General features: G+C 43.4%; 1 protein-coding gene and 1 non-coding gene across 5 annotated transcripts in view; one reads left to right on the top strand and one right to left on the bottom strand.

Moving 5' to 3' along the window:
* The first annotated feature begins 714 nt into the window (after positions 1-714).
* The window catches only part of BRAF (B-Raf proto-oncogene, serine/threonine kinase), a 100,928-nt gene continuing 76,003 nt past the window's right edge, over positions 715-25,639 (top strand). Inside the window, exon 1 of one of the 4 annotated variants that reach the window (XM_066262462.1) lies at positions 715-1,455. In XM_066262462.1, coding sequence (XP_066118559.1) covers positions 1,327-1,455 — 129 coding nt within the window. In that variant the 5' untranslated portion in view covers positions 715-1,326. The remainder of the gene's footprint in view (positions 1,456-25,639) is intronic. The other 3 variants (XM_066262461.1, XM_066262458.1, XM_066262460.1) reach the window with 3 other exon arrangements.
* Positions 8,371-8,448, bottom strand: TRNAI-GAU (transfer RNA isoleucine (anticodon GAU)). Its single transcript has one exon. It is a non-coding gene; the product is annotated as a tRNA-Ile (tRNA).

Genomic DNA, 25,639 nt, shown 5'->3' with positions numbered 1-25,639 from the left:
ACTGGTGACTTCCCCATAAATGGGAAATACAAAAACGCATAGTTCACTCAGGGCTTATTATGACTTACGTTTAGGTTCCTTTGGTGATTAACTTCCCACCATCAGGACCCTGCAGTAACTTCCACTATGTTTGCAACTATTTTCCCTTCCTTAACCTGTTTTTCCCTCCCCGAATATTCCCTTTCTTTTAAAATAAATGTATTTTTAATAATGAATTGGGTTTCTTTCATTCCATTCTGTCTCTCAGAAGGAATTTACCTTCCCTCTTAATGGTTGTCGTGCACATGGCTTGCAGAGAATGCCTTGGAATGTTCTGTTTCTGAACGGCACAAAAGTATTTAAAATATTTTGAACGGTTTTCTTCAAAACAAATGATTCAAGTTTTGATGTCTCAGATGCCTAGAATGTTCTGTGCCTTGTGCAGGCCCTAGCGCACGGAAAGTGCTCCATCACGGACATCTGTGCAATTAATGAAGCTGAAAAACGAAAAATATTCTGAAAGGAAACCTTTTATTCCTCAGCGATGGGGTGGGGTGTGGGGTGGGGAAAGCACGACACCTTTTAGACTTCCATTCAAACCTACTTAAACAGGCCAAATCCTTTCATGGAAAGGATACAAGCATCCTTCTGATCGTTTTGGCTGTTCCTGCATGTATTTCGACCACATTCTACTCGGCTGTTTCAACCTCGGGGTTTCAAGTCTTATTTTTATGACGGAGCCGTTCATCGGGAAGTAACTAGAAGTAGTACGGGCTTTCCCCGTCCTCCTCCCACTAGGATTTCAACTTGGCCGCCGCCACCCGACTCCGCGGGCAGGTCCTCCCAGCGCCGGGCAGGCTGAGGACCGCGCAGGGAGCAACGTGTGAGCCCGACGCCATGGAAACGGTTGAGCGGAGGAAACCCGGGAGCGCCGCGGCACTCAGGACGCGAAGGAAGCCTCCCCAGGCTAGGGCGCGAGGGCGCTCCTCGGATGACGTCATGCACCCGGATGACGTCACGACCGTGACACGCGGGTGACGCCGTTGCCGCGGCGACTTCGAGTGGTCTCCGCCCCCTTCGCCCGCCCCCCGCCGCGCGTCCTTTTTTTTTTTTTTTTTTTTTAATTTTTTTTTTTTTCCTTCCCCCAATCCCCTCAGGCTCCGCTGTGCCGGGGGCCGCGGGCCGGTTCCTGTGGTGGCCTAGGCGCTCTCCTGCCGCCGCCGGCGCCGCCCCGGCCGTCCCTGCCTGCCGCCCCCCGCCGGCACCTCCGCCTCCCCCCCACTCTCCGCCTCCCTTCCCCCTCCCCGCCCAGCAGCGGTCGCTCGGGCCCCGGCGCTCGGTTATAAGATGGCGGCGCTGAGCGGCGGCGGCGGCGGCGCGGAGCAGGGCCAGGCTCTGTTCAACGGGGACATGGAGCCCGAGGCCGGCGCGGGCGCCGCGGCCTCTTCGGCGGCAGACCCTGCCATCCCCGAGGAGGTGAGTGGCGGCGGCGCTCCCTGCGCCGCTCCCGGCTCGGCCGGCCGGTGTTTATTTCGGGGAAGGAGGTGGCGCCGGGGGCTCTGGTGCTCTCCGCCAGGTTCTCTTCGCGCTCTGCGGGTGGGAGATGGGCATCCCCCCTTGTGCCTCTCGGTCCTGCAGCGGCTCGCTGCGTAAACACACACACGGGCCCGGGGGTTCCCCAGCCCGCAGCGCGGCGGGGGGATCCGGGCAACCGCGCTGGAGCGGGAAGCGATCAGCAGGGGGCGAGACTCGGGCTCGGTCCTAGAAGGTCACGGCTGGCGGAAGGTAGCCCGGCTCGCATCTCCGAGATGTTTTCGCTATTTCGGGGCGGTGGGGGGGCGGAGTGGAGGGAGGTGGCGGCATCCTAGTGGATGATCTGGGCTAGAAGCCGGGGCGGGAGCCCAGCCCGGGTGACCGTGGTGTCCGTGACCGTTGCATGGTCCTGGGGATGGTGGGACGCATCCTTCCCTCGCCACGCTCCCTGACTGTCCCCTGGTTCAGGCCGCCGTCCTTCCTCCCTTCCACTTTTTTTACTCGTTCGGGGATTCCTCTTCACCTGTTTTATACTCGGTGGTTGGTTTTGCTGTAGTCTTTACTTTTCCAGCCCCACTGTTTCCGCTCTCGGGCCCCCGCGTTCCTCTTGTTTGTCCATGCTCGGTCGGCGACTGGTCGCTCCCCACCCCCAGCCCATTCCCATCTGCAGGCCAGTGATGGGACCTGCCTGCTTCTGACCTCAACTTCTGCAGAAGACCGTCTCCTTGCACTTCTCTTACCCTTAGTCCTCTCGAGGCCCTCGACTTCGTTTCCCCTCTCTCTGACATTGTTATCCATTGTTATCTTCACCACTCCTCTTGGACGCTTTGGAGCTGCTCTCTGAAGCCTGAAGCTGTCAAGATTCCATCAGGTTTCACTTACACTACCGGCACTTTTTGGTTGGTCTTCCGTTGTCTGCTTACATCTCTTTATTTATTCCTGCCCATTTAAAAAAATGGGTTTGATTGCTTTCTGTTGTCCTTTTTTGTTCCAATGTTTTTTTTCTTTCACTTTTTGCTGTTTTTAGCCCTCGCGTCTCACAGCCTCTTTTTGCATTCATTATTCAGCCGCTTATCACTTTGTCACATTACTTGATTTACATTGTTTTTCGTGACAAAATTTTTTATTACATTTAGAATTTAGCACTTTATTACATAAAATAATAATATACTTTATTATTCTTTACAGGTAATGGGGTGTTATACGGTGTGACAGTCGTGCTTTACAATTATTGATTAGATAACATGACTTAGTCTGTTTACTTTGCTCAGAGTTCTCTTTCCTTCCTTCCACTTACATTTTGTTTCCCAGTTCTCACAACGTCTCATTCTTTCTTCTGTCTATGCAGTTCTTTTTCGAGCTCCATCTTTCCTTTGGAAATTCATCTGCTGTGCTTGCTCTGTTCAGTATCAATTTGTTCACAATATTTGTTTTTCATCCTCTTACACCACCTCCGCCTGTGCCCGTGACGCGTTCTGTACCATCATTTGATGAACTGGGAATTTTCTCATATTTTTAATTCTTTAACAAAATTACACCGTTTTTCACTTTAGAGGGTGTATTTTTGCTCCGATTGGTTTCCTCTAGTTTGTTCATTTTTCCCAGCTTCTTGGATTCTAAGAATTGAGCTCTTTCCTTCTTCCATTTCCTACTTTATTCTGTTTTTCTTGTTCCCAGTTGCCATTCATTCTGCCTTGTTTCCTGGCTTTTGGTCCTTAACTTGCTGAAGCTTCCTCTTGTCTTCCCCACACCTCCACATTCCTTCTTATTTATAAACAGCTTTGTTCCGTTGACATGGAAATTTATTTTTAGGATACATTGTTTTTAATGGATAAATACTAGGGGTCACATCTGCTGTCTATTTTTTCCATGAATTGGATATGCCTTTGTCTTACCAGGCACAGGTGCCTCTAGCTTACTATACTGTGTAGTGCATGTAAGGTTTTGCTGAATTGTATCTAGAAGAATAAATTAGTGGGTATAGGTTATGAAATTGTGATTTTCTTATTATAACATTTTTTATGTTAAGAATTTTGTTTCAGAGCTATTAGAACAGTTTGCAGTGATACAGAGAAGGCTTTTGTAAAGTAGAATCTGTCTTATTGGAAAGGGCCAGGTGGTTTGAACTCTAAACCCTCTGAAGATTCTGATTCGGATGAGCTAGGGCCATGAGTTTCTGCATTTGACACACTTCCTGGGTAATTCTCATGGAGCAATGTTTGAGAACCTCCAGGCTAGATGAAGTCAAGTTTAAATTGCCAATAATTGGAAAGCATTTTGGTATCTCCTAAAACCATAAGGATACTTTTAACTAATTTTAGAAGTGTTGCCTATTTTCTCTTTCACCCAGGTTTTTGGGGTTTTTGTATTTTTCTGAAGCTGGAAATGGGGAGAGACAGTCAGACAGACTCCCGCGTCCCGCCTGACCGGGTGCACGCCCACCAGGGGGCAATGCTCTGCCCCTCCGGGGCATCGCTCTGCTGCGACCAGAGCCACTCTAGCGCCTGGGGCAGAGGCCAAGGAGCCATCCCCAGCGCCCGGGCCATCTTTGCTCCAATGGAGCCTTGGCTGCGGGAGGGGAGGAGAGAGACAGAGAGGAAGGAGGAGGTGGGGGGTGGAGAAGCAAATGGGCGCTTCTCCTATGTGCCCTGGCCAGGAATCGAACCCGGGTCCCCCGCACGCCAGGCTGATGCTCTACCGCTGAGCCAACTGGCCAGGGCCTGTTTCTGTTTTTATATTCAAATATTTTACATATAGAATGTAGATTTTAGCTTTTAAAATTATTTTGGGAATTGGACAAATTGCATGTCCTATAATTTTAAATATTACTATGTAGATGCTCAAAATAGAATATTCTGGGAAATGACAGAGCTTATTAAATATTTACCAAATGAATGTATACTTTTGGCATTAAACATTTCCTTCTGACCATTTATATTCCCCTGTTGTTACTTACTTGCTGTGACCATATGGTATAATATGGGACAGTATGACCATATGGTATAATAAATACGTTGAAAAGATGTGTTTTAACAGGGTATGGTTTTTATTAACTATTCTTGTACTGTGCAGCTGTAGAAGGGAGCATCTTACAATTACATTATAATTAAAATTGTATTGCTGATCATAGTTGTGTAATTATTATAATGCTTTGACTGAGCAGTATTCTGGGATGGAATCTCCTTTATAAAGAGATCCATCCACTGTATTAAAACACATTTTCATGAACCAGGCCAAACTAGGGTAGATTACATCATACTCTTAGTGGAAGTCCCACTAAGGTATGTGTTTCTGCAGCTCTGGTTACTGCTGTTAATACTTGTTTGGATATATTCAAAGGTGGACAGAACATGCCTGTTAGGCAAAATCTATAAAACAGCTGTGTGTCTTTGGTATGCCTAGTGTTCCCTTTCTGTATTCTTTGTCTCTCCTTACTTAATGAACTCCTTCCTTTTTAGACATTCACTGACCTCTTCTGATATTAGTCACTTGTTCATGCTGGTTATTAAAGTTATTAATTGTTAGAAAACAGATAAGAAAGGCCTGACCAGGCGGCACAGTGGATACAGCATTGGACTAGGACCCAGAGGACCCAGGGTCAAGACTCTGAGGTCACCAGCTTGAGTGCGGGCTCACCTAGTTTGAGCTAGGCTCACCAGCCTGAGCCCAGCAAGGGGTCACTTGGTCTGCTGTAGCCCCACCCCCCACCCCCCACCCCGTTAAGGCACATATGAGAAAGCAAAGAACAACTAAGGTGCCGCAACTGAATTGATGCTTCTCATCTGTCTCCCTTCCTCTGTGTGTGTGTGTGTGTGTCTCCTGTCAAAAAAAAAAAAAAAAAAAAAAGATAAGAAAGGAATGTTGATACTGGGTGCTTGAATCCCTGAATGTATGTAGTAAGCCTGAGAGCAAACTTGATTTAGTATTTGGATAATAGGCCAGGAAAATAATATTAAGATAGCAAGCTAGAGAAATCTGACATTTCTTAATTCCCTGTCCTGCTTTGGATGAAATAGGATCCTGTCATAACAACTAGAAACCTAAGTTCTATGGGGAAGAGAGGGAGAGAAGTAGGTTACATTGTTTATTTACTTTTTTCAGTATTTGCTAAGATGATGCTTATCTATCTTCTTTTTCTCTAGTCATAAAGTTGTTTTCCCCTTTAGAGTTGCAGAAGTGCATTTTGTGTCCTTTGACATCTTGATATTTAGCTGAGTACTGAGTACTTAGTGAACATTTTTTGTCATAATCCCCTTATTTTATGAAACCTAGTATGTTCTTATGCTTCCTATATTTCTGCCTCAAATTGTCATTAAAGTAAGCCTTTGTTGTCAGTAGCCCTTATTGAATTTTGTATTCCTCTGAAATTGAACTGTTTTAAGTCATTTACTCATTCTCTGTTTTACCTACATTACTCTGTAGAGTCAAGGATCTGCAGTAGTTACAGACCTGAATTCAAAAAAGGTTAGGCTGTTAAGGAGCTTTTCTGTTTTTTTTAGGTGAAGTACTGCTTTCATAGTCATAATTTTATATAGATAATGTTAATATTATAAAAACCAAAAAAAAAAATAGCCTCATTTGTTCCATTTCTTAAATGTTTGGTGGAGGAATTGACATATTCTGGGAGGTAGTTTTTATTTTTTAGTTTCTTTTGGCTGCCAACCTAATTTACTGTCATACATAATTAGCAGGGTAGTCAAAAGAAACTCTTAGTCTAACCTCCACCCTAACATTAAGCAATTATTTTTTTCTCCCCACTACCCTCTTGAGATTATTTTGGTTTCCATGTTTTCTCTTGGGCTTTAAAATACTATTGTTCTTGTTCCTTCTCATATAAAGACTACGCAGATAGAGAGGGAAGTTGATGCCCAGTAACATTACATTCTTTCTGGGTCCTGGCAAAGCCCTCGATGAGAACATAAATCGCTCTGAACTCAATTAACTTCATATATTCCAGAAGCTCTGGTCATGATTTTCACATAAGAATTAAAAAACAAAAAAATTAGGAAATATGTTCATAGAACATAAGGCTAGAATACCTAGCAGTACATGGTCATGTGACAGTTGGGAAGTTAGATAGTGTGCAGACTTCTGTCCGTGTTGTGAGGAGTGTTATTCCAATTGTATTTGGCTACCTTGTGAATTTTTAAACTGCACTTCCAGGAGAGATAATTATAACATTTTGGCAAGTCTGTTTTCAACTGTTCCAAAGTGTGTGTGTGTGTGTGTGTGTGTGTGTGTTGAGTTTTCATCTCACTGTAAAAGATGCTTTAATTGTGTTTTGTTTTTTTTTTACAGGGACAGAGAGAGAGAGTCAGAGAGAGGGATAGACAGGGACAGAGAGAGATGAGAAGCATCAATCATCAGTTTTTCGTTGCGACACCTTAGTGGTTCATTGATTGCTTTCTCATATGTGCCTTGACCGCAGGTCTTCAGCAGACGGAGTAATCCCTTGCTTGAGCCAGCGACCTTGGGGCCAGGCTGGTGAGCTTTGCTCAAACCAGATGAGCCTGCGCTCAAGCTGGCAACCTCGGGGTCTCGAACTTGGGTTTTCTCTGCATCCCAGTCCAACACTCGATGCACTGCGCCACCGCCTGGTCGGGCTAATTTTGTTTAAGTTGAGAAATACAGTACTTTTTTTTTTTTTTTTTCATTTTTCCGAAGCTGGAAACGGGGAGGCAGACAGACTCCCACATGCGCCCCACCGGGATCCACCCGGCATGCCCACCAGCGATGTTCTGCCCATCTGGGCGTAGCTCTGTTGCATCCAGAGCCATTCTAGAGCCTGAGGCAGAGGCCACAGAGCCATCCCCAGCGCCCGGGCCATCTTTGCTCCAATGGAGCCTTGGCTGCGGGAGGGGAAGAGAGAGACAGAGAGGAAGGAGAGGGGGAGGGGTGGAGAAGCAGATGGCGCTTCTCCTGTGTGCCCTGGCCGGGAGTCCAACCCGAGACTCCTGCACGCCAGGCCGACGCTCTACCACTGAGCCAACCAGCCAGGGACACACTACTTTTGTTTCATATTTTTTTGCACTAAATATATAACCTTTAATAACACCAGAAAAATTTGACTATTTTTTGAACAGCATAAATTAAATAAAATTTTAGGTTGCTTTGAGTTAGTCACTTTGAATATTTTGAAACCCTTTAAAGCAGGGCTAGTGATTGTTCCTCTCATGACCTAGGATTTTTAAACTGTATTTCCTACATTACAGCATTTCTTTTGCAAAGTAAATTTCTGTCCAGGCTTATCGATGTACTTTTAAAGTTGGAATTACTAGCTTTAGAGGTTCTAAATAGTTATTAGAACCTATATTTTTTTGTACTGTCAGCTTGGATCTAACCTCTTTCCTCTGTTTTAAAGTTTATATTCTCTGCTTAGAAATCTCTCCATAGTTTAGAGGAAACAAACAAACAAATATAAATTTAATAATCTTAAGTAGGTATGATTATTTTTAAAGAGGGATTAACATAATTTCTGGTAATATATGAAGTTAATTTAATTCCCATTCATTATTTTTTAAATGCTGTCTTTTTTATGAATACCAAACAATTATTGCCTTTATATCTTCTTTTTTTTTTTTTTGTATTTTTCCGAAGCTGGAAACAGGGAGGCAGACAGACTCCCACATGTGCCTGACTGGGATCCACCCGGCACGCCCACCAGGAGGCGATGCTCTGCCTATCTGAGCCGTTGCTCCGTTGCAACCAGAGCCATTCCAGTGCCTGAGGCAGAGGCCACAGAGCCATCCTCAGCGCCCGGGCCATCTTTGCTCCAATGGAGCCTCGGCTGCGGGAGGGGAAGAGAGAGACAGAGAGGAAGGAGGGCGGGGGTGGAGAAGTAGATGGGCACTTCTCCTGTGTTCCCTGGCCGGGAATTGAACCCGGGACTCCTGCACATCAGGCCGACGCTCTACCACTGAGCCAACCAGCCAGGGCCTATATCTTTTTTTACTATAAAAAGATAAAGTACTTTTGTTAATTATTTCTAAATAACTCAAAATTGCTATTTTACACATCATCTAACTGTATTTTCATGGGTATAGTGTCGGAGAACTTCAGATAGGAAAGAGATGGTTCAGTATAATCCTTACATTCCTGTTCTGTAACCACTGAGAGTGTTCATTCCTTCTTCATTTGCACATGCTTGCTTTTTACATTTAAAATATTCCACACGGCCCTGGCCGGTTGGCTCAGCAGTAGAGCGTCGGCCTGGCATGCGGGGGACCTGGGTTCGATTCCCGACCAGGGCACATAGGAGAAGCGCCCATTTGCTTCTCCACCTCCGCCCCCTCCTTCCTCTCTGTCTCTCTCTTCCCCTCCCGCAGCCAAGGCTCCATTGGAGCAAAGATGGCCCCGGCGCTGGGGATGGCTCCTTGGCCTCTGCCCCAGGCGCTAGAGTGGCTCTGGTTGCGGCAGAGCGACGCCCCAGAGGGGCAGAGCATCACCCCTGGTGGGCGTGCCGGGTGGATCCCGGTCGGGTGCATGTGGGAGTCTGTCTGACTGTCTCTCTCCGTTTCCAGCTTCAGAAAAATACAAAAAAAAAAAAAATATTCCACACATTCCTGCACGTGCCTATGCAGAGTAACAATAAATTACATGATCTCAAGTCAATTTTCTCTATACATGAGAATTTAGTTCAGTGGAACTTTTTATTAACTTTATTGCAGATGATTTTTCTTTTTTTTTTTTTCTTTCTTTCTGAAGCTGGAAACGGGGAGAGACAGACAGACTCCCACATGCGCCCGACCGGGATCCATCCGGCACGCCCACCAGGGGCCACGCTCTGCCCACCAGGGGGCGATGCTCTGCCCCTCCGGGGCGTCGCTCTGCCGCGACCAGAGCCAGAGCCACTCTAGCGCCTGGGGCAGAGGCCAAGGAGCCATCCCCAGCACCCGGGCCATCTTTGCTCCAATGGAGCCTTGGCTGCGGGAGGGGAAGAGAGAGACAGAGAGGAAGGAGGGGGTGGGGGTGGAGAAGCAAATGGGCGCTTCTCCTATGTGCCCTGGCCGGGAATCGAACCCGGGTCCCCCGCACGCCAGGCCGACGCTCTTCCGCTGAGCCAACCGGCCAGGGCCCAGATGATTTTTCTAATACCAGGTTTGGCACTTATTTAAGTCTCTGTGTAGAGCGGTACCCCTTATCTTAAGGGTATACATTCTTTGTGTGTGTGTGTGTGTGTGTGTGTGTGTGTGTGTGTGTGTCAGAGATAGGGAGAGTCAGAGAGAGAGAGAGACAGATAGGGACAGACAGGAAGGGAGAGAGATGAGAAACATCAATTCTTTGTTGCGGCTCCTTAGTTTATTGATTGATTTCTCATATGTGCCTTGACTGGGGGTCTACAGTAGACCTAGTAACCTCTCTTTTTTTATTTATTTATTCATTTTTAGAGAAGACAGAGAGAGGGAGAGAGAGAGACAGAGAGAGAGAGAAGGGGGGAGGAGCAGGAAGCATCAACTCCCATATGTGCCTTTACCAGGCAAGCCCAGGGTTTCGAACCGGCGACCTCAGCATTTCCAGGTCGACACTTTATCCACTGCGCCACCACAGGTCAGGCGACCTAGTAACCTCTTGCTCGAGCCAGCGACCTTGGGCTCAAGCTGGTGAGCCTAGCTCAAACCAGATGAGCCGCGCTCAAGCTGGCGACCTCGGGGTCTGGAACCTGGGTCCTCCACATCCCAGTGTGACGCTCTATCCACTGTGCCACTGCCTGGTCAGGCAGGGTATACATTCTAAGAAGACCCCATGGATGCCTGAAACTGCAGTACTGAACCCTATATACAGTATTTTTTCCCCATACATACATGTATCTTCACTTAAAGGAAGCACTTGACAGCTTCTCTTTGGCATTTCTGAATTCCCACCATCACTTCATTTGTGCTTTAGGCCCATAAATAAGTAGAATAAGGGTTTCTTGAACACAAGCGCTAGCATACCACACTAGTCAATCAATTAACCAAGACCACTAGTAAGGTACTGAGTTGGCAGGAGCAGAGTATATATAGCATTGGATGTGCTGAACAAAGGGCTGTTTCACATCCTGCCCTGGACAGAGCTGGATGGTGTGAAATTTCATTACTACCCAGAACAGCACTTACCTTAAAACTTATGAATGGTTTATTTCTGGAGTTTTCCATTTAATATTTTGGACTGCAGTTGACTGCGGGTAACTGAAACCGCAGATAAAGAGGGACAACGGTATGTGCTACTGTCTTAACATGTTAGAGAAGAAACATATGATCCATTGAATAGTTGCAGACAGTGTTTGATAAAATTCAGCATTCATTCATCATAAAACCCAAAGCAAATCAAATGTGATAAAAGGGTATCTATTTTTTTATTAAGTTTTATAATTACTGCTGATATATTGAAAGCAGTCCCTCTTAGATTGGGAGAGATAAGGTTGTCCATCAAAACTGCTTTTAGTAGAAGTTGTAGTAGAGGTCCTGACCTTCACTAAGTTAAGAAAAAGAAAATTTAAAAATTAAAGAATTTGGAAAGGAAGAAATAAAACTATCATCATTCACAGGCTATATGATTATGCATTTAGAAAATTTTAAAATATTTACAAATTATTATAAACAATGAGTTGCATAAGAAATTATATTCTAGCAGCAGATAGATAAAGAAAATCTAAAACAGTATACTTAACGGTAGAATAAATAATATGGGACACCCAGGACTAAGTTGAAAATATGGCCTAAGACTTCTCGAAGCCGTCTTGAATTATATAAGTACTAATAATTCAGGCAAAATACCATGTACATGGATTGACAGACGATATTGTAAATATTATTCTCCCCAAATGAATTTATATATTTAATATAATCCCAATCTAAACCTTGGTAAGGATTTTTTAGTTTTTGCTTTGTTTTGGTGAAACTTAAAATACTAATTCTGAAATTCTGTGAAAAATCAGTAAAGGGCTAGTGAAGCCAAGACTCCCAAACCAGACACTCTGGGAGGACTTACTTCACCAGTTATTAAGACTCATTACAAAGTATAGTAAGTAGTCAAGACACTGTCTTGAGTAGTCTAGTGATGGATGGAGCAGTGGAACAGAACAAAAGCTATACTTAAGGTTAGTTGATAAAGGATAGATACATGCTGGAAATGAGAGAAGAATGCCCTTGTACTCTGGTTGGGTAGCCCAGTTGGTTAAGAGCATCATCCTGATAAGCCAGGGTTGTGGGTCTGATCCCTGAGCATGAACAGGAATCAACCAATGAGTGCATAAATGAGTGGAACACCAAATCTCTCTCTCTAAATCAGCAAATGATTTTTTTTAAAAAAAAGAATGACATTTTCAATAAATGGTGTGCTGGAAAAATTAGCAAAAAGTAACCTGGACTTGAACCCCCCCACCATAGTCACAAATTCTGGGTAGATTAAATGTCTGAATATGAAATGCAATGATGATGAAGCTATGAAAAGATAATATGAAAATGTATTTTTAAAGAGAGCTAAAATTACTCTGTTTCATTAAATTTAAGATGTTATTGATTCTAAGATTCACCATTATTTCTTTTTGTATTTCTAAAATAGAATATCGCCAGTTAACCAAGAACTACTATTGATTGTAAAATGCATCTCAGTTTTCACTTTTTAAAATATTTTAATGTCTTGTAAATGATGAAATATAGAGTATTTCCTGAACTCTGTTCAATTACAGATGGGTGCAGTTTAGGTTCTATCAGTTAGATGAATTCCCACAATTTGGAAGGCAAAAGAACAGGGAAGGTGTCTTTTTGCTGCTATTTTGGCTGGTTAGCAAAGTTGTAAGATCTAAGGCAGCGGTTCTCAACCTGTGGGTCGCGACCCCGGCGGGGGTCGAACGACCAAAACACAGGGGTCGCCTAAAGCCATCGGAAAATACATATTTATTATACAATACATTTTTAAACCGTTGATCTAAGGGAATAGAAGCATTTGAGGTGTCTGGATTGAGCATTCCAGTGTTTAATTCTATCTTTGTAGGCATATAAAGGCAGTAGTGCCAGCAACTTTTAGACCTCTGACTTCCTTTGTATTCTTTATTTTGGTGATGCAGTGGCTACTCCTGGTTTACAAATCCTTTTTTTTTTTTTCTTTTTTAAGTGAGAGGAGGGGAGATAGTGAGATAGACTCCCTCATGTGCACTGAGTGGGTTCTACTCAGCAACGCCCATCTTGGGCCAACGCTCAAATCAACCAAACTATTTTTAGTGCCTGTGGCTGATGTGCTTGGACCAACCAAGCCATCCTCGGTGCCTGGGGCCAATGCTTGAACCAGTCGAGCCACTGGCTGCGGGAAGGGGAGAGGGAGAGAATGGTAGAGAGAGAGGAGAGAAGTAGATGGTCGCTTCTCTTGTGTGCCCTGACTAGGAATCAAACCTGGGACGTTCATATACCTGGCCAGTGCTCTATCCACTGAGCCAACTGGCCAGGGTCATCCTTTCATAGTTTCAGTGGTAAGTATCTTAGTCCTTTTATGAAATGCTTTTCTCGTTTGAAGTAGCTAAAATGTTTTTTTTCTTTTTTGCATTGAGTCCTGATTAATACATTTTTATTGGTTTGAGAAATAATTTAATGTTTTTTTAATTTAAAAAATATATATATGTACCATAATACTTATTATTTTAACCATTAATAAATGTATAATTCAGTGGCATTAAATACATTCAAGATGTTTTAGAACCATCACCACTATCTATATACTCCAAATATTTCATTATCCCCAACAAAAACTCAACTCATTAGAAAATAATTCCTTTTTTCACCCTTCTCCAGTCCCTGGTAACCTCCATTGTACTTTCTGTCTTTATGGATTTGCCTATTCTTGGTACGTAATGTAAGTGAAATCATACAATATTTGTCATTCTGTGCCTGGCTTATTTCACTAAGCTTAATGTTTTCAAGGTCCATCTGTGTTGTGAAATATATCAAAATAGCCGCCAAACTGTTTTCCCATCAGCATTCCATTTACATTACCACCAGCAATGCATGAGGATTTCAGTTTCTCCACATATGCACCATTTGTTTTGTTTTTAAATTATACCTATCATAATGGACATGAATTGATATCTCATTGTGAGTTTTGTATTAGGTTCCTTTTTTCTTGGTGGCAGTTCCTCAAAAAGCTATATAGAACCTAAAATCCACTCCCAGAAATATACCCAAAAGAATGAAAACAGAAACTTGAATAGATGCTTGTACACTGCAGTGTTCATTTCAATATTATTCACAATAGCCAAAAGATGGAAACAACCCAAGTGCTTACCAAGAAATGAATAGGTTTAAAAATACAATATATACACACACAGTGTGGACTGTTATTCGGTCATAAAAGGAATGAAATTACACATCATATAAAATGGGTAAGCTTGAAAGCAATATGGCAAATGAAGTAAGCCACACGTAACAGGACAAATATTATATGATTCCCCCAATAAAATACCATAATAGGCAAATTCCTGGAGGCAGAGTAGAATAGAGATTACCAGGTCTGGTAGGAGGGGAAGTAGAAGTTACTGCTTAATATGAGACAGGTCAGGCCCTGGCCGGTTGGCTCAGTGGTAGAGTGTCTTCCACACTGCCCACCATGTGGAAGTCCTGGGTTCGATTCCTGGTCAGGGCACACAGGAGAAGCGCCCATCTGCTTCTCCACCCTTCCCCCTCTCCTTTCTCTCTCTCTTGCTCTCTTTCTCTCTCTCTCTCTTTCTTCTCTTCCCACAGCCAAGGCTCATTGGAGCAAAGTTGGCCCGAGCTGTGAGGATGGCTCCATGGCCTCTGCCTCAGGTGCTAGAATGGCTCTGGTTGCAACAGAGTAATGCCCCAGATGGGCAGAGCATCGCCCCCTGGTGGGCATACCTGGTGGATCCTGGTTGGGCACATGCAGAAGAAGTCTATCTCTCAGCCTCCCTGCTTCTCACTTGGGTGGGGTGTGTGTGTGTGTGTGTGTGTGTGTGTGTATGAGACAGGTCAGAATTTAGTATCAAGTAAAACCTACTCTCACCTCTCACATAGTACAGAATTTCTTCCACAGCGTTCCTGACAAATAGTTAATTTAAGCATTCTGGTAAATATCCTTCATAGTAAGGCAGTTTGTTCCTCTGCTAAATAGCTTTCCTATTAATAATGAAATCTCATAATGTGCAGTTCAGGTATACCTTCTGGAACTTCTGTCTCTAGGTTCTAACATCATCCTAGTTTTGTGCAGAATAATCTGTTTCTTCTTTTTTTGTTTGTTTGTTTTGTTTCTTCTTTTTACTTCATATCCTCACTCACTATTTGATATGCACACACCTTTAGACCTTTCTTTGACACTGGTTACTTGCTGTTTGCCTTCATGGTAATCCCATCCCAAAACAAAATATCTTTCTTGACCCAGGTACCCCTGTAAGCTTTTCCTTTTCTTCCCCCCTCCCTTTTTTTAAGTGAGAGAGAGAGCAAGCGACAGGCAGGCGAGACAGAAAGGGAGTACTTTTGTCTTTCTCCTTCTGCTCACTTAATGCCTTTTCTTAGTACTCACTCAAATCTTGAAAGTCAGTCTTTTGTTTCTTATACAAGTGAATTTGTTCTTTCCAATCCACTATGAGCCCTTAACAGTCTAGCTACCCTCTGAGCTATATAGTGTCAGCCCTGCATTGCCAATTGTCTTGAGTGTTTTTTACCATAATCTCTCACTGACATCACAAAGTCAGCAAGTCCTAAATTAAATAGTTATCTTTCCCTTTAAATTAACTTCTGCCCCTCTTGTAATATTCGTCACTTAAATTTGTACTTGAAACCTCAGAGCATTTTTGATTTCTCTGGTCACCTTATTTTTCCGGTGAAGTCAGTAGCAACAGTGTGAATGGAATTAGTACCCTTATAGAAGACCTCAGAGAGCTGGCTTGTGCCTTCTTCTTTGTGAGATTACAGCTAGAGAGCACCATCCATGAACCGCATAGTTGGTCCCTTACAAGACACCAAATCTGTTGGCACCTTGATCTTGGATTTTCCAGCCTCCAGACTGTGATAAACTTCTCTTGTTTATAAGCCACCCAGTTTATGCTTTGTTTTTTATAAAATAAATATACCAAATGGACTATCATTACGGTATTCCTGATGCTCAGCATATCATGTGACACTAATACTGGGCTTTTATAAAATATGTGTCAAAATAATAATTTACTTTTAGAATAAGATGATAATGGCCTGACCTGTGGTGGTGCAATGAATAAAGCATCGATCTGGAAATGGTAAGGTCACTAGTTCAAAACCCATGGCCTGCCCTGTCAAGGCACATGCAAGAAGCAACAACCTATGAGTTAATGCTTCCTGTTCTCCCTGCCCCCACCTTTCTTCTCTCTCTAAAATCAATAAATAAAATATTTTTTAAAAAGATGATAACGTATCTAAGCGCCCAGCATATTATTGTGCCCAACACATAGAGGGTATTCAATAAATAGTAGTTCTTTTCCTTCTGAGACAGTGTATACTTTACATTCATTGATTACATTTATTTATTTCATTTGTGTAAAGTTGAAAAATAATATTGAGCTCCTTTGTGCTGGTTCTGTGCTAGGTTCTGTGATATAGAAATGACAGTCTCTGTCCTCATGGAGCTTACAGTCTAGTGACAGAAGCAGACAGATAAATCAAGAATTAAGGATAGTGCCTGACCTGCGGTGGCGCAGTGGGTAAAAGCATTGACCTGGAACACTGAGGTCGCTGGTTCAAAAAACCCTGGGCTTCCCTGGTCAAGGCACATATGGGAGTTGATGCTTCCTGCTCCTCCCTCCCTTCTCTCTCTGTCTATCTCTCTCTCTCTCTCTGTCTTCTCTCTCTAAAATGAATAAACAAAATCTTTAAAAAATATAGTAAAAAAAAAAAAAAGAATTAAGGATAGTGATGTGTTTAAATTGTGCCAGGGTGCGGAGCAGTCATAAAAGAGGAACACACAGTTCAGAACAGATGCAGGAGGAGGGATACCAGGATTTCCTAGGAAAGGAAATACTTAAACTGAATTGTAAACATGTAAGATATATAAGACCTTTATAAAGAGAAGTAGTTAAGCTTATAGACGTAAAGGAAGACCTAAATAAATAGAAGTGCATACCATATACTGAGGGTGGATAGAGAGAGTGAGTATGGTAAAATGTCAGTTTTTCTTAAACTGGTCAGTAGATTTATTTTTTTTTATTTTTTTATTTTTTTCCATTTTTCTGAAGCTGGAAACAGGGAGAGACAGTCAGACAGACTCCCGCATGCGCCCGACCGGGATCCACCCGGCACGCCCACCAGGGGCAATGCTCTGCCCACCAGGGGGCGATGCTCTGCCCATCCTGGGCGTCGCCATGTTGCGACCAGAGCCACTCTAGCGCCTGGGGCAGAGGCCACAGAGCCATCCCCAGCGCCCGGGCCATCTTTGCTCCAATGGAGCCTTGGCTGCGGGAGGGGACGAGAGAGACAGAGAGGAAAGCGCGGCGGAGGGGTGGAGAAGCAAATGGGCGCTTCTCCTGTGTGCCCTGGCCGGGAATCGAACCCGGGTCCTCCGCACGCTAGGCCGACGCTCTACGGTCAGTAGATTTATTGAACTCCAAATCCCTATAGGTTTTTCTTTTTGTATTTTTCTGAAGCTGGAAACGGGGAGAGACAGTCAGACAGACTCCTGCATGCGCCCGACCGGGATCCACCCGGCACGCCCACCAGGGGCGACGCTCTGCCCACCAGGGGGCGATGCTCTGCCCCTCCGTGGCGTCACTTTGCCGCGACCAGAGCCACTCTAGCGCCTGGGGCAGAGGCCAAGGAGCCATCCCCAGTGCCCGGGCCATCTTTGCTCCAATGGAGCCTTAGCTGCGGGAGGGGAAGAGAGAGACAGAGAGGAAGGAGGGGGTGAGGGGTGGAGAAGCAAATGGACGCTTCTCCTATGTGCCCTGGCCGGGAATCGAACCCGGGTCCCCCGCACGCCAGGCCGACGCTCTACCGCTGAGCCAACCGGCCAGGGCTCCCTATAGGTTTTTCTGTAGAACTTGACAACTTGGTTAACAGTTTCTATGGAAATAGAGTCAAGAAATGCCAAGATATTCCTAAAGAACAGTAATATGGTAAGACTTCTTTGATCCATTTTTTTCTGTCAAAAAATTTGAATGCTTGCTATAGATGAGGCACTACTGGCCGTCATTATTACCTTGGTGACTATGAAACATGACTCCCATCCAAAGATTATACTCTAACTCATTTCTAGTGAGATCTAGGGTTTTTAATAGACCACTTCCTAAAGTACCAGATGAGAGCTGGGACTATCAACAAACTTAATCATTCTAATTTTATTATCAGATTTTCATATTTAAATTTTGTCTTGGATTTAATATTCTTTTTTATACTGTACTTTTACTAGTTTTGTTCACTTTTTTTAACACTAGGAAGCTTAGGAGTGGACAGGTTTTTACTTTAAATAGATCTTTAAGCTGTCAGTTGGATTACAGCCTTGTTAGAAAGGGAGGGGAAGATCTAGTGATGGCCAGAGCAATTACCTGACCTTGGGCAACAAGGGAAGGTGACTTTGAGGATCCCACAGGCATGGCTTTTGAGGCCCAGCCTGTGGGGTGTCTGAGGAGCCTATAAAAAGAAAAGGGAAGATGAATAACAAACTGATCAGTGATACTACACAGGTAGAGGTTGCTAATGAACGTTATATGCTTATACGGGGTTTGGGTGAATGCATGCTACATGGCAGGATAGATGGGAAAGGATACATTTGCTTGGAACATTTGCTTACCATATTAAGTAAATGAAGTTGGACCCCACCTCTTATGCATAAAAATAAAATCCTAGTCGATTAAAGATTAAGAAGGAAAACCCAAAGCTTTTTTAAAAGGGGGGCATATTTTAATGAGCTCAAGGCATGCGGGAGTTTCTTTTCTTTTTTCTCCATCGATTTAGAGAAAGAGAGAGAGAGAGAGAGAGAGAAGCATCGGCTCGTTCCCCACTTACTTGTGCACCCATTGATTGCCTCTCATATGTGCCCTGACCCAGACTCAAATCGGGCAACTTTGGGGCAAGCCAGCGCCCTTGGGATCTAGCCAGCAACCTCAGTACTCTGGAACGATGCTCTATCCACTGTTCCACCGGCCATGGCATGGCAAGGATTTGTTAAGCCTGAAAACACCAACCATACAAAAATTGATGTTTGACTACATTAAAAATATTAAATATTAATAGAAACTTGTTTTTTAAAGACGCCCTTAGCCCTGGCCGGTTGGCTCAGCGGTAGAGCGTCGGTCTAGCGTGCGGAGGACCCGGGTTCGATTCCCGGCCAGGGCACATAGGAGAAGCGCCCATTTGCTTCTCCACCCCTCCGCCGCGCTTTCCTCTCTGTCTCTCTCTTCCCCTCCCACAGCCAAGGCTCCATTGGAGCAAAGATGGCCCGGGCGCTGGGCATGGCTCTGTGGCCTCTGCCTCAGGCGCTAGAGTGGCTCTGGTCGCAATATGGCGACGCCCAGGATGGGCAGAGCATCGCCCCCTGGGGGGCAGAGCGCCGCCCCTGGTGGGCGTGCCGGGTGGATCCCGGTCGGGCGCATGCGGGAGTCTGTCTGACTGTCTCTCCCTGTTTCCAGCTTCAGAAAAATGAAAAAAAAAAAAAAAAAAAAGACGCCCTTAAGAGGGTAAAAAGACAAAGCACAGAATAGAAAATGTTCGCAATGGGCATGTACACTGCTCACAAAAATTAGGGGATCAGGGAACATGCAGATACTTAAGTACTTTCAGCTTTTTGTGTAGTGCATTTTCACCAATGAAATAAAAGTTGGTTTTGCATCTCACTTGCATAATCAAACAACTTTCTTTGACTTGTTTTTCTGATGTTCTTGTTTAATTTAAAAAAATCAAATGTTTTTTTTTATCGCTTCATATCCATTTTGAAATATCCCCCAATCTTTGTGAGCAGTATATTAGTTATCTATTGCTGTGTGATAAATTATCCCAAAACTTAGCATCTGAACACAACCAACATTGATCTCACCGTTTCTGTAGGTCAGGCATCTAAGAGCAGCTTAGCTGTGGCTCTGGCTCAGGGTCCCATGAGGCTGCAGTGAAGGTGGCAGCCAGGCCTACCATTATCTCAAGGCTGGACTGAGAGAGGGTCTGGCTCTGTGCTCTCTCATCTGGATGTGGCAGGGCTCAGAGACCCACTTCCAAACTCACTCACCTGGGCCTCCTCACAGGACCACCTCGCAGCATGGAGGCTGGCTCTTCCCAGAGTGAAAGATCCAGGAGAGATGGAGATAGACTTCTTAAGGTAGAAGCCACGGCCTTTTAATAACTAAATCTTGGGAGTGGCATACCATCTCTTCTGCCATATTTCTATTCTGACTTACTTCTTATGGGCACACTCCATAAGTCCAGCACACACTCAAGGGGTAGAGGTTGTACAAGGACTCAGACACTGAGAGCCGTTGTAGAGTTACCACAACCCATGATGAATGGGTGACTGGTGTGAAAAATAAACACAGAGAACTAGAAATCACTAAAACAAAGACAAATACCAAGTAGAAGGAAAAGGGCAAAACCCAGAATTGTCATCTGATTTAAAAAAAAAAGAAGAAATGTAAATGATCAATAAACATATGAAATTAGCAATTATGGAAATAAAAATTAAAACTGCAAGAGACCATTTTGTATAGATGACACTGGCAGAAATGAAACATTGGACAGTATTAAGCATTGGTGAGAATGTGGAGCAGTGGGAGTTCTTCTCCTGGAGCTGTGGAAGCATATATTGGAAAAACCGCTTTGAGAAATGCTGTAGTAGGATGTTCTATAACCAGCAATACCACTTCTAGGCATTACCCTAGACCAGTGGTGGTCAAGCTTGAGTGTGCGTCAGAAGCCCTGGAGGGCTTAGTAAAATGGACAGCTGGGCCCACTCTAGAGTTTCTGAGTCAGTGCGAATGGGATGGAGCTTGATAGTCGGGGGGTTTTTTTCCCCCTAGATTTATATATTGGGCATCTTAAGCCCATTTTTGTATTGTGCTACTTGATTTTAGCATTTATCTTTAAATATTCCACAGTTATATTATGGACATTATGCTGTATCCATTATGTGTCTAAATATTTTCTTCCAGTCTTTGTTTTGTTTTTATTTGTTTTTAAGGTTTTATTTATTGATTATACAGAGTGAGGGGGTGGAGTGAGAAGGATCAATTCCTAGTTGCTTGCTTCACTTTGTTGTTCATTGCTTGCTTGTATGTGCCTTGAACAGGGTTTCTAACCTGTGACCTCAGCGTTCCAGGTTAATGCTTTATCCACTGCACCATCACAGGCCAGGCTCTTCCAGTCTTTTTTATAAAGATGTTTGTTACTGTTTTTGTGGTCAACTTTACCACTTTTTCCTTCACAGTTTGTTTTATTTCTGGTTTAGAAACTTTCTTATACCTAGGATTAAAAAGATAGTCTCTTATTTTGTCTTCTGATAATTTTGAAGTTTAAAAAATTTTTGTAGGTACTTAAGTGATGTGGTATTTATTAGGTGAAGATATGAAGACATTTTGGGGATATACTTATCGCACCTCTGTGCATGTCTATGTTCTTTTTCTCTTTGGTTTGAAGCCATGTCTCACGTACACCAATTTCCCATGGGCCTATTTCTGAGTTTGCTCTTGACTTGTTTGTAATAGCACCAGGTCCACACTGCTCCTTGATACTGTATGTTGTTTTTTGGTTTTGACTGTAGAACATTGCTTTATATATAGTATGTGTTAACCTACTGTGAAACACTAAGTTTCACAGTTCTAATACCATATTCTTGTGTTTCCCAGGAATGTGTTGGCTTAGAATGCTCTCTTCCTCTCCCCTACCAACTCCCCCCCACCTTCCTTCAGTGGTTTCTGAATGAGGAGCCCGCCCCACTGGGAGGCTTCTGGAAATGTTTTGATTGTCACAATGACTGGGCATTTAATGCCCACATGTCAAGAGACACAGTGTACCTAAAATCCTGCACAGCAAAGAATACCACTTTATATACCCCTTTGAGGACACTGTCCCCATCAACTTGTCCTCATCCCTTAAAAATCAGTTCTGGCTGTCTTTCCAAGAAGCTTTCTCTTACTACTTTTGCTGTCTTCCCCCTCTCTTCCCCATCTTGATCATCCTGGTGCTCTTACAACATTTTATGCACATAATTAATTATTTGAATGAACTACATTATAGTATAGTTGTGATTGTGGACCGCTACCTTACTTTGAGCTCAGATCTCTGACAGCAGAGATGTTCACATAGTAGGGACTTGGTAAATTTGGCCAAACAAAAGCATTTCTATCATTACATATTCAAAAAACCAGTTGCTTTTGAATATGTAGAGATCATTTATTGGTTGGCAAAATGTTTTATAAAGATAATGTGCCTCTTAATTTTATAATTAATCAAAATAATGTACTGAATGTTTTAGCTGATTTTTTGAGTATTTGTTTATTACAATATGTATTTTTGTTTCAGGCACTGGGGATCCCATTTGATTCTCAGATCAACTCTAGACAGTTTGTATTATTCAAATAATAAGAATGTGTCGAGCTAGTTGTGTCTTATAGATGAAGAAACTGACACTTGAGGGTTAAGTGACTTGCCCAGGATTACATAGCTAAGTGACAGAGCTGACTTTAAAGCCTGTGCTCATAACTACTATGCTTGACCATAAATCTTCACGGGAGCCCTACAAGTTAGATAGCACAACTTCCATTTTGTACATGAAGAAGGACGTTTAGGAAAATTGTGCAACTTTGCTACTGCTTAAGGGAAGATCCGGGTTTCAGACCCCACCGCTGTGACTCTGGAGGCCATGCTCCTGACCACCATGCGATCAGAGCCTCCCCTGCCCTGTTGTGTAATGTGCAGCTACCACTTTTGTGAGGTTGTTCACCACAGTTCACAGCTCCTGTTGTTCCCTACCTTCCGCACCTTCTGTGGTTTTCTCCTGATGGTTTTTAATCTGGATTATTATCTTGAATCTGTTGACTATCTTGGGCTGTGCTTGTCCTAAAGAATGAAACATTTCTTTATAAGATTTCTTTCAGCTAGGATTATAAATTAGAATTGTTATAAACTCTACATGTATCAGTGTACTGATACCCCTTTGTTAGCTTCTGTTGTTTGAATCTCCAGTCTCCAGACTTGTAAAATTCTGTACCCTAATCAGTAAAAGTTTGAACTCATTGCCCTTACTACATGTCCGTTTTATTTATCAATTATATGTGTACTACTGGACAAAATGAAACAAGAGTTTGATGGCTTTGTCTCTAGCTAATGTCACAAGTCATAACACTGTTAGGGCAAGGTTCATCATTAACAATAGTGGATACAAATCCATATTTTGAATAATCTGATTTGGAGATCTATTTTGTAACCACAGGTTTGGCCATCACATTGTAACCTGTTGTTTTTTGTCATTGCAACCATAGTACTCAAAGGGGAAAATAACTAAGGTTCTCTTACTGATTTTCCACCAGCTCATCACGTTAACTGACTTTGCCCATTTAAAAAATATTTACTGTCAGATTAGGTGTGGTTCATATTTAAAGGAAGATCCCTGGCCCTATAGCAAATGTTTAAGGTTTACCATTGCTTATGATACCCTAATTTAACTCATCTTTTCAGTTAACCAACTACTGTTGTAAAGTATATTACCTTAATTCTACGGGTTACGTAGAGACACCAAGGCAGGATACAGAAGAAATTTTAGGAGGAAATTTATTAATAAGCCTGCTACATACGACTTACACAAGGTTTAGCTAACCCAAATCGTGCAGCATCGAATACAGCTCTGAGGCTAGTTATATAGACTTGATCATATACAGATTGGGGGAAAAGGTGGGGGAGCATGACACAATAGTCAATTACTAATAAGCTTACAACACTCATTTATAGGATCTATTAAAAGAAAAAATATTCCTACATATTAAAACTTACAAGGTGGCCCTGGCCGGTTGGCTCAGCGGTAGAGCGTCGGCCTGGCATGCGGGGGACCTGGGTTCGATTCCCGGCCAGGGCACATAGGAGAAGCACTCATTTGCTTCTCCACCCCACCCCCTCCTTCCTCTCTGTCTCTCTCTTCCCCTCCCGCAGCCAAGGCTCCATTGGAGCAAAGATGGCCCGGGCGCTGGGGATGGCTCCTTGGCCTCTGCCCCAGGCGCTAGAGTGGCTCTGGTCCCGGCAGAGCGATGCCCCGGAGGGGCAGAGCATCGCCCCCTGGTGGGCAGAGCGTGACCCCTGGTGGGCGTGCCGGGTGGATCCCGGTCAGGCGCATGCAGGAGTCTGTCTGACTGTCTCCCCCGTTTCCAGCTTCAGAAAAATACAAAAAAACCCCAACAACTTACAAGGTAACACAATAGTGATAAATGTCCAAAAAAACCCCAACAACTTACAAGGTAACACAATAGTGATAAATGTCGTTTTCCGTATTAACACAGTAGCGATAAATATCGTTTTACATATTAAAGACATTCCCAAATCTTCTAGGGTTGTTGCCATAACAGTGAAAAGTTTTAGCTTAGGATAAGGAAATAGTTCCAGAATGCAAGTTTTTCAGGCAAGGGGAGTAGGCTTGTGATTCCTTTGTTTGGAGGTATATGATACTCTCAGGACTCTAGGAGGGAAGGAAGAGCCGAAATCAGTGTAGGATATGTAAACATTGTCTCCTAAAGGATCTTATTGAAGGGAAAGAGGAAGTTTTCAGATAACCTTTGTCTACTTTGCTGTCTGGCAAGTGGCCTTAGTCCTTCCAAAGAACTATATAGTTAAACTATGATTAGTTACTAACTTTTGCCTCTTTAATCTCTTTCTATGTTTTTTTTTTTTCAAAAGAAGGGGTAAGGGGGCCTGACTCTTTCTTTTAAAATACTACTGTTAATTTTTGCAATTCTTGCCTGACCAGGCAGTGGCGCAGTGGATAGAGCGTCAGACTGGGATGCGGAGGACCCGGGTTCGAGACCCCGAGGTCTCCAGCTTGAGCGCAGGCTCATCTGGTTTGAGCAAAGCTCACCAGCTTGGACCCAAGGTCACTGGCTTGATCAAGGGGTTACTCGGTCTGCTGAAGGCCCATGATCAAGGCACATATGAGAAAGCAATCAATGAACAACTAAAGTGTCGCAACGAAAAACTGATGATTGATGCTTTTCATCTCTCTCTGTTCCTGTCTGTCTGTCCCCATCTGTCCCTCTCTCTGACTCTCTCTCTGTCTCTGTAAAAAAAAAAAAAAAAGAAAAATTGCAATTCCTTGGCACCTTATCACACTACCAGACTTGATTACATTGAATAAAAGCGTTTTTTGCACCCACTTCAGTATAAAGTTTTGATGACTTTCTTTGTAGAGTTGGGATTACACTTTCTCTCTGCACCCTACTTTTCTGGCCATTGAACCTCATTGTTGAGTTATTGCACAAAAAGCTTCAAACTTCCCCTTTTAGAATGGGCACGTAATCTCTCAGAATTTAGCTTCCTCTTTGCTACCTTACAGCATTATTGTGAGGGTATTAAATCTATCAGTAGTAATTCAGACTCGCATTACTTCTTGTCCATAATTGTAGCATACTTTTAATGGACTCTCTGCCTGTAGTAGCTCTCTATCTTGTTAGTAACCCTAAACATGTTCCCACAGTAAACATCCTGAAATAAATGTCTAATCAGATCAAAAGCCATTTATAACAATAAGACCTATAATTTTAAAAAATTACTGTATGTGCTGACTTTAGATGTGGTTTCTGCAATCAGGAGATGTACAGTAAACAAATTATCAAAAAACACACATACACACACTCAGATTCTGAATTGTGATTATGTGCCCAAAGAAAAAATGTGGGGCACAGTTTAATGATTATCTAATACAGATTGGGAGAGTGATCAGGAGAGGCCTCTGTGGAAATGAGATTTCTTCTTTATGAAGAAGCTGTGCTAGTTTGGAAAAAGTGCTGGGCAGAGAGTTTTCCAGAAAGAGGGAATAACATGTAAGGGCTTTGCTGGACAGCCACTGTGGTTGACTTCATTGGGGGTGGTAAGAATCATGCCTGATAGGGTAGAAGGGAGGCAGGGGCACAATTATCTAGAATCTTGTATTCTTTTTTTTTTTTTTTTAACAGACAGAGAGTCAGAGAGAGGGACAGACAGGGACAGACAGACAG

The sequence above is a fragment of the Saccopteryx bilineata genome, chromosome 2 (assembly GCF_036850765.1).
Source record: "Saccopteryx bilineata isolate mSacBil1 chromosome 2, mSacBil1_pri_phased_curated, whole genome shotgun sequence".
Lineage (NCBI taxonomy): Eukaryota > Metazoa > Chordata > Mammalia > Chiroptera > Emballonuridae > Saccopteryx > Saccopteryx bilineata.
This window is presented reverse-complemented; position numbering and strand designations above follow the sequence as displayed.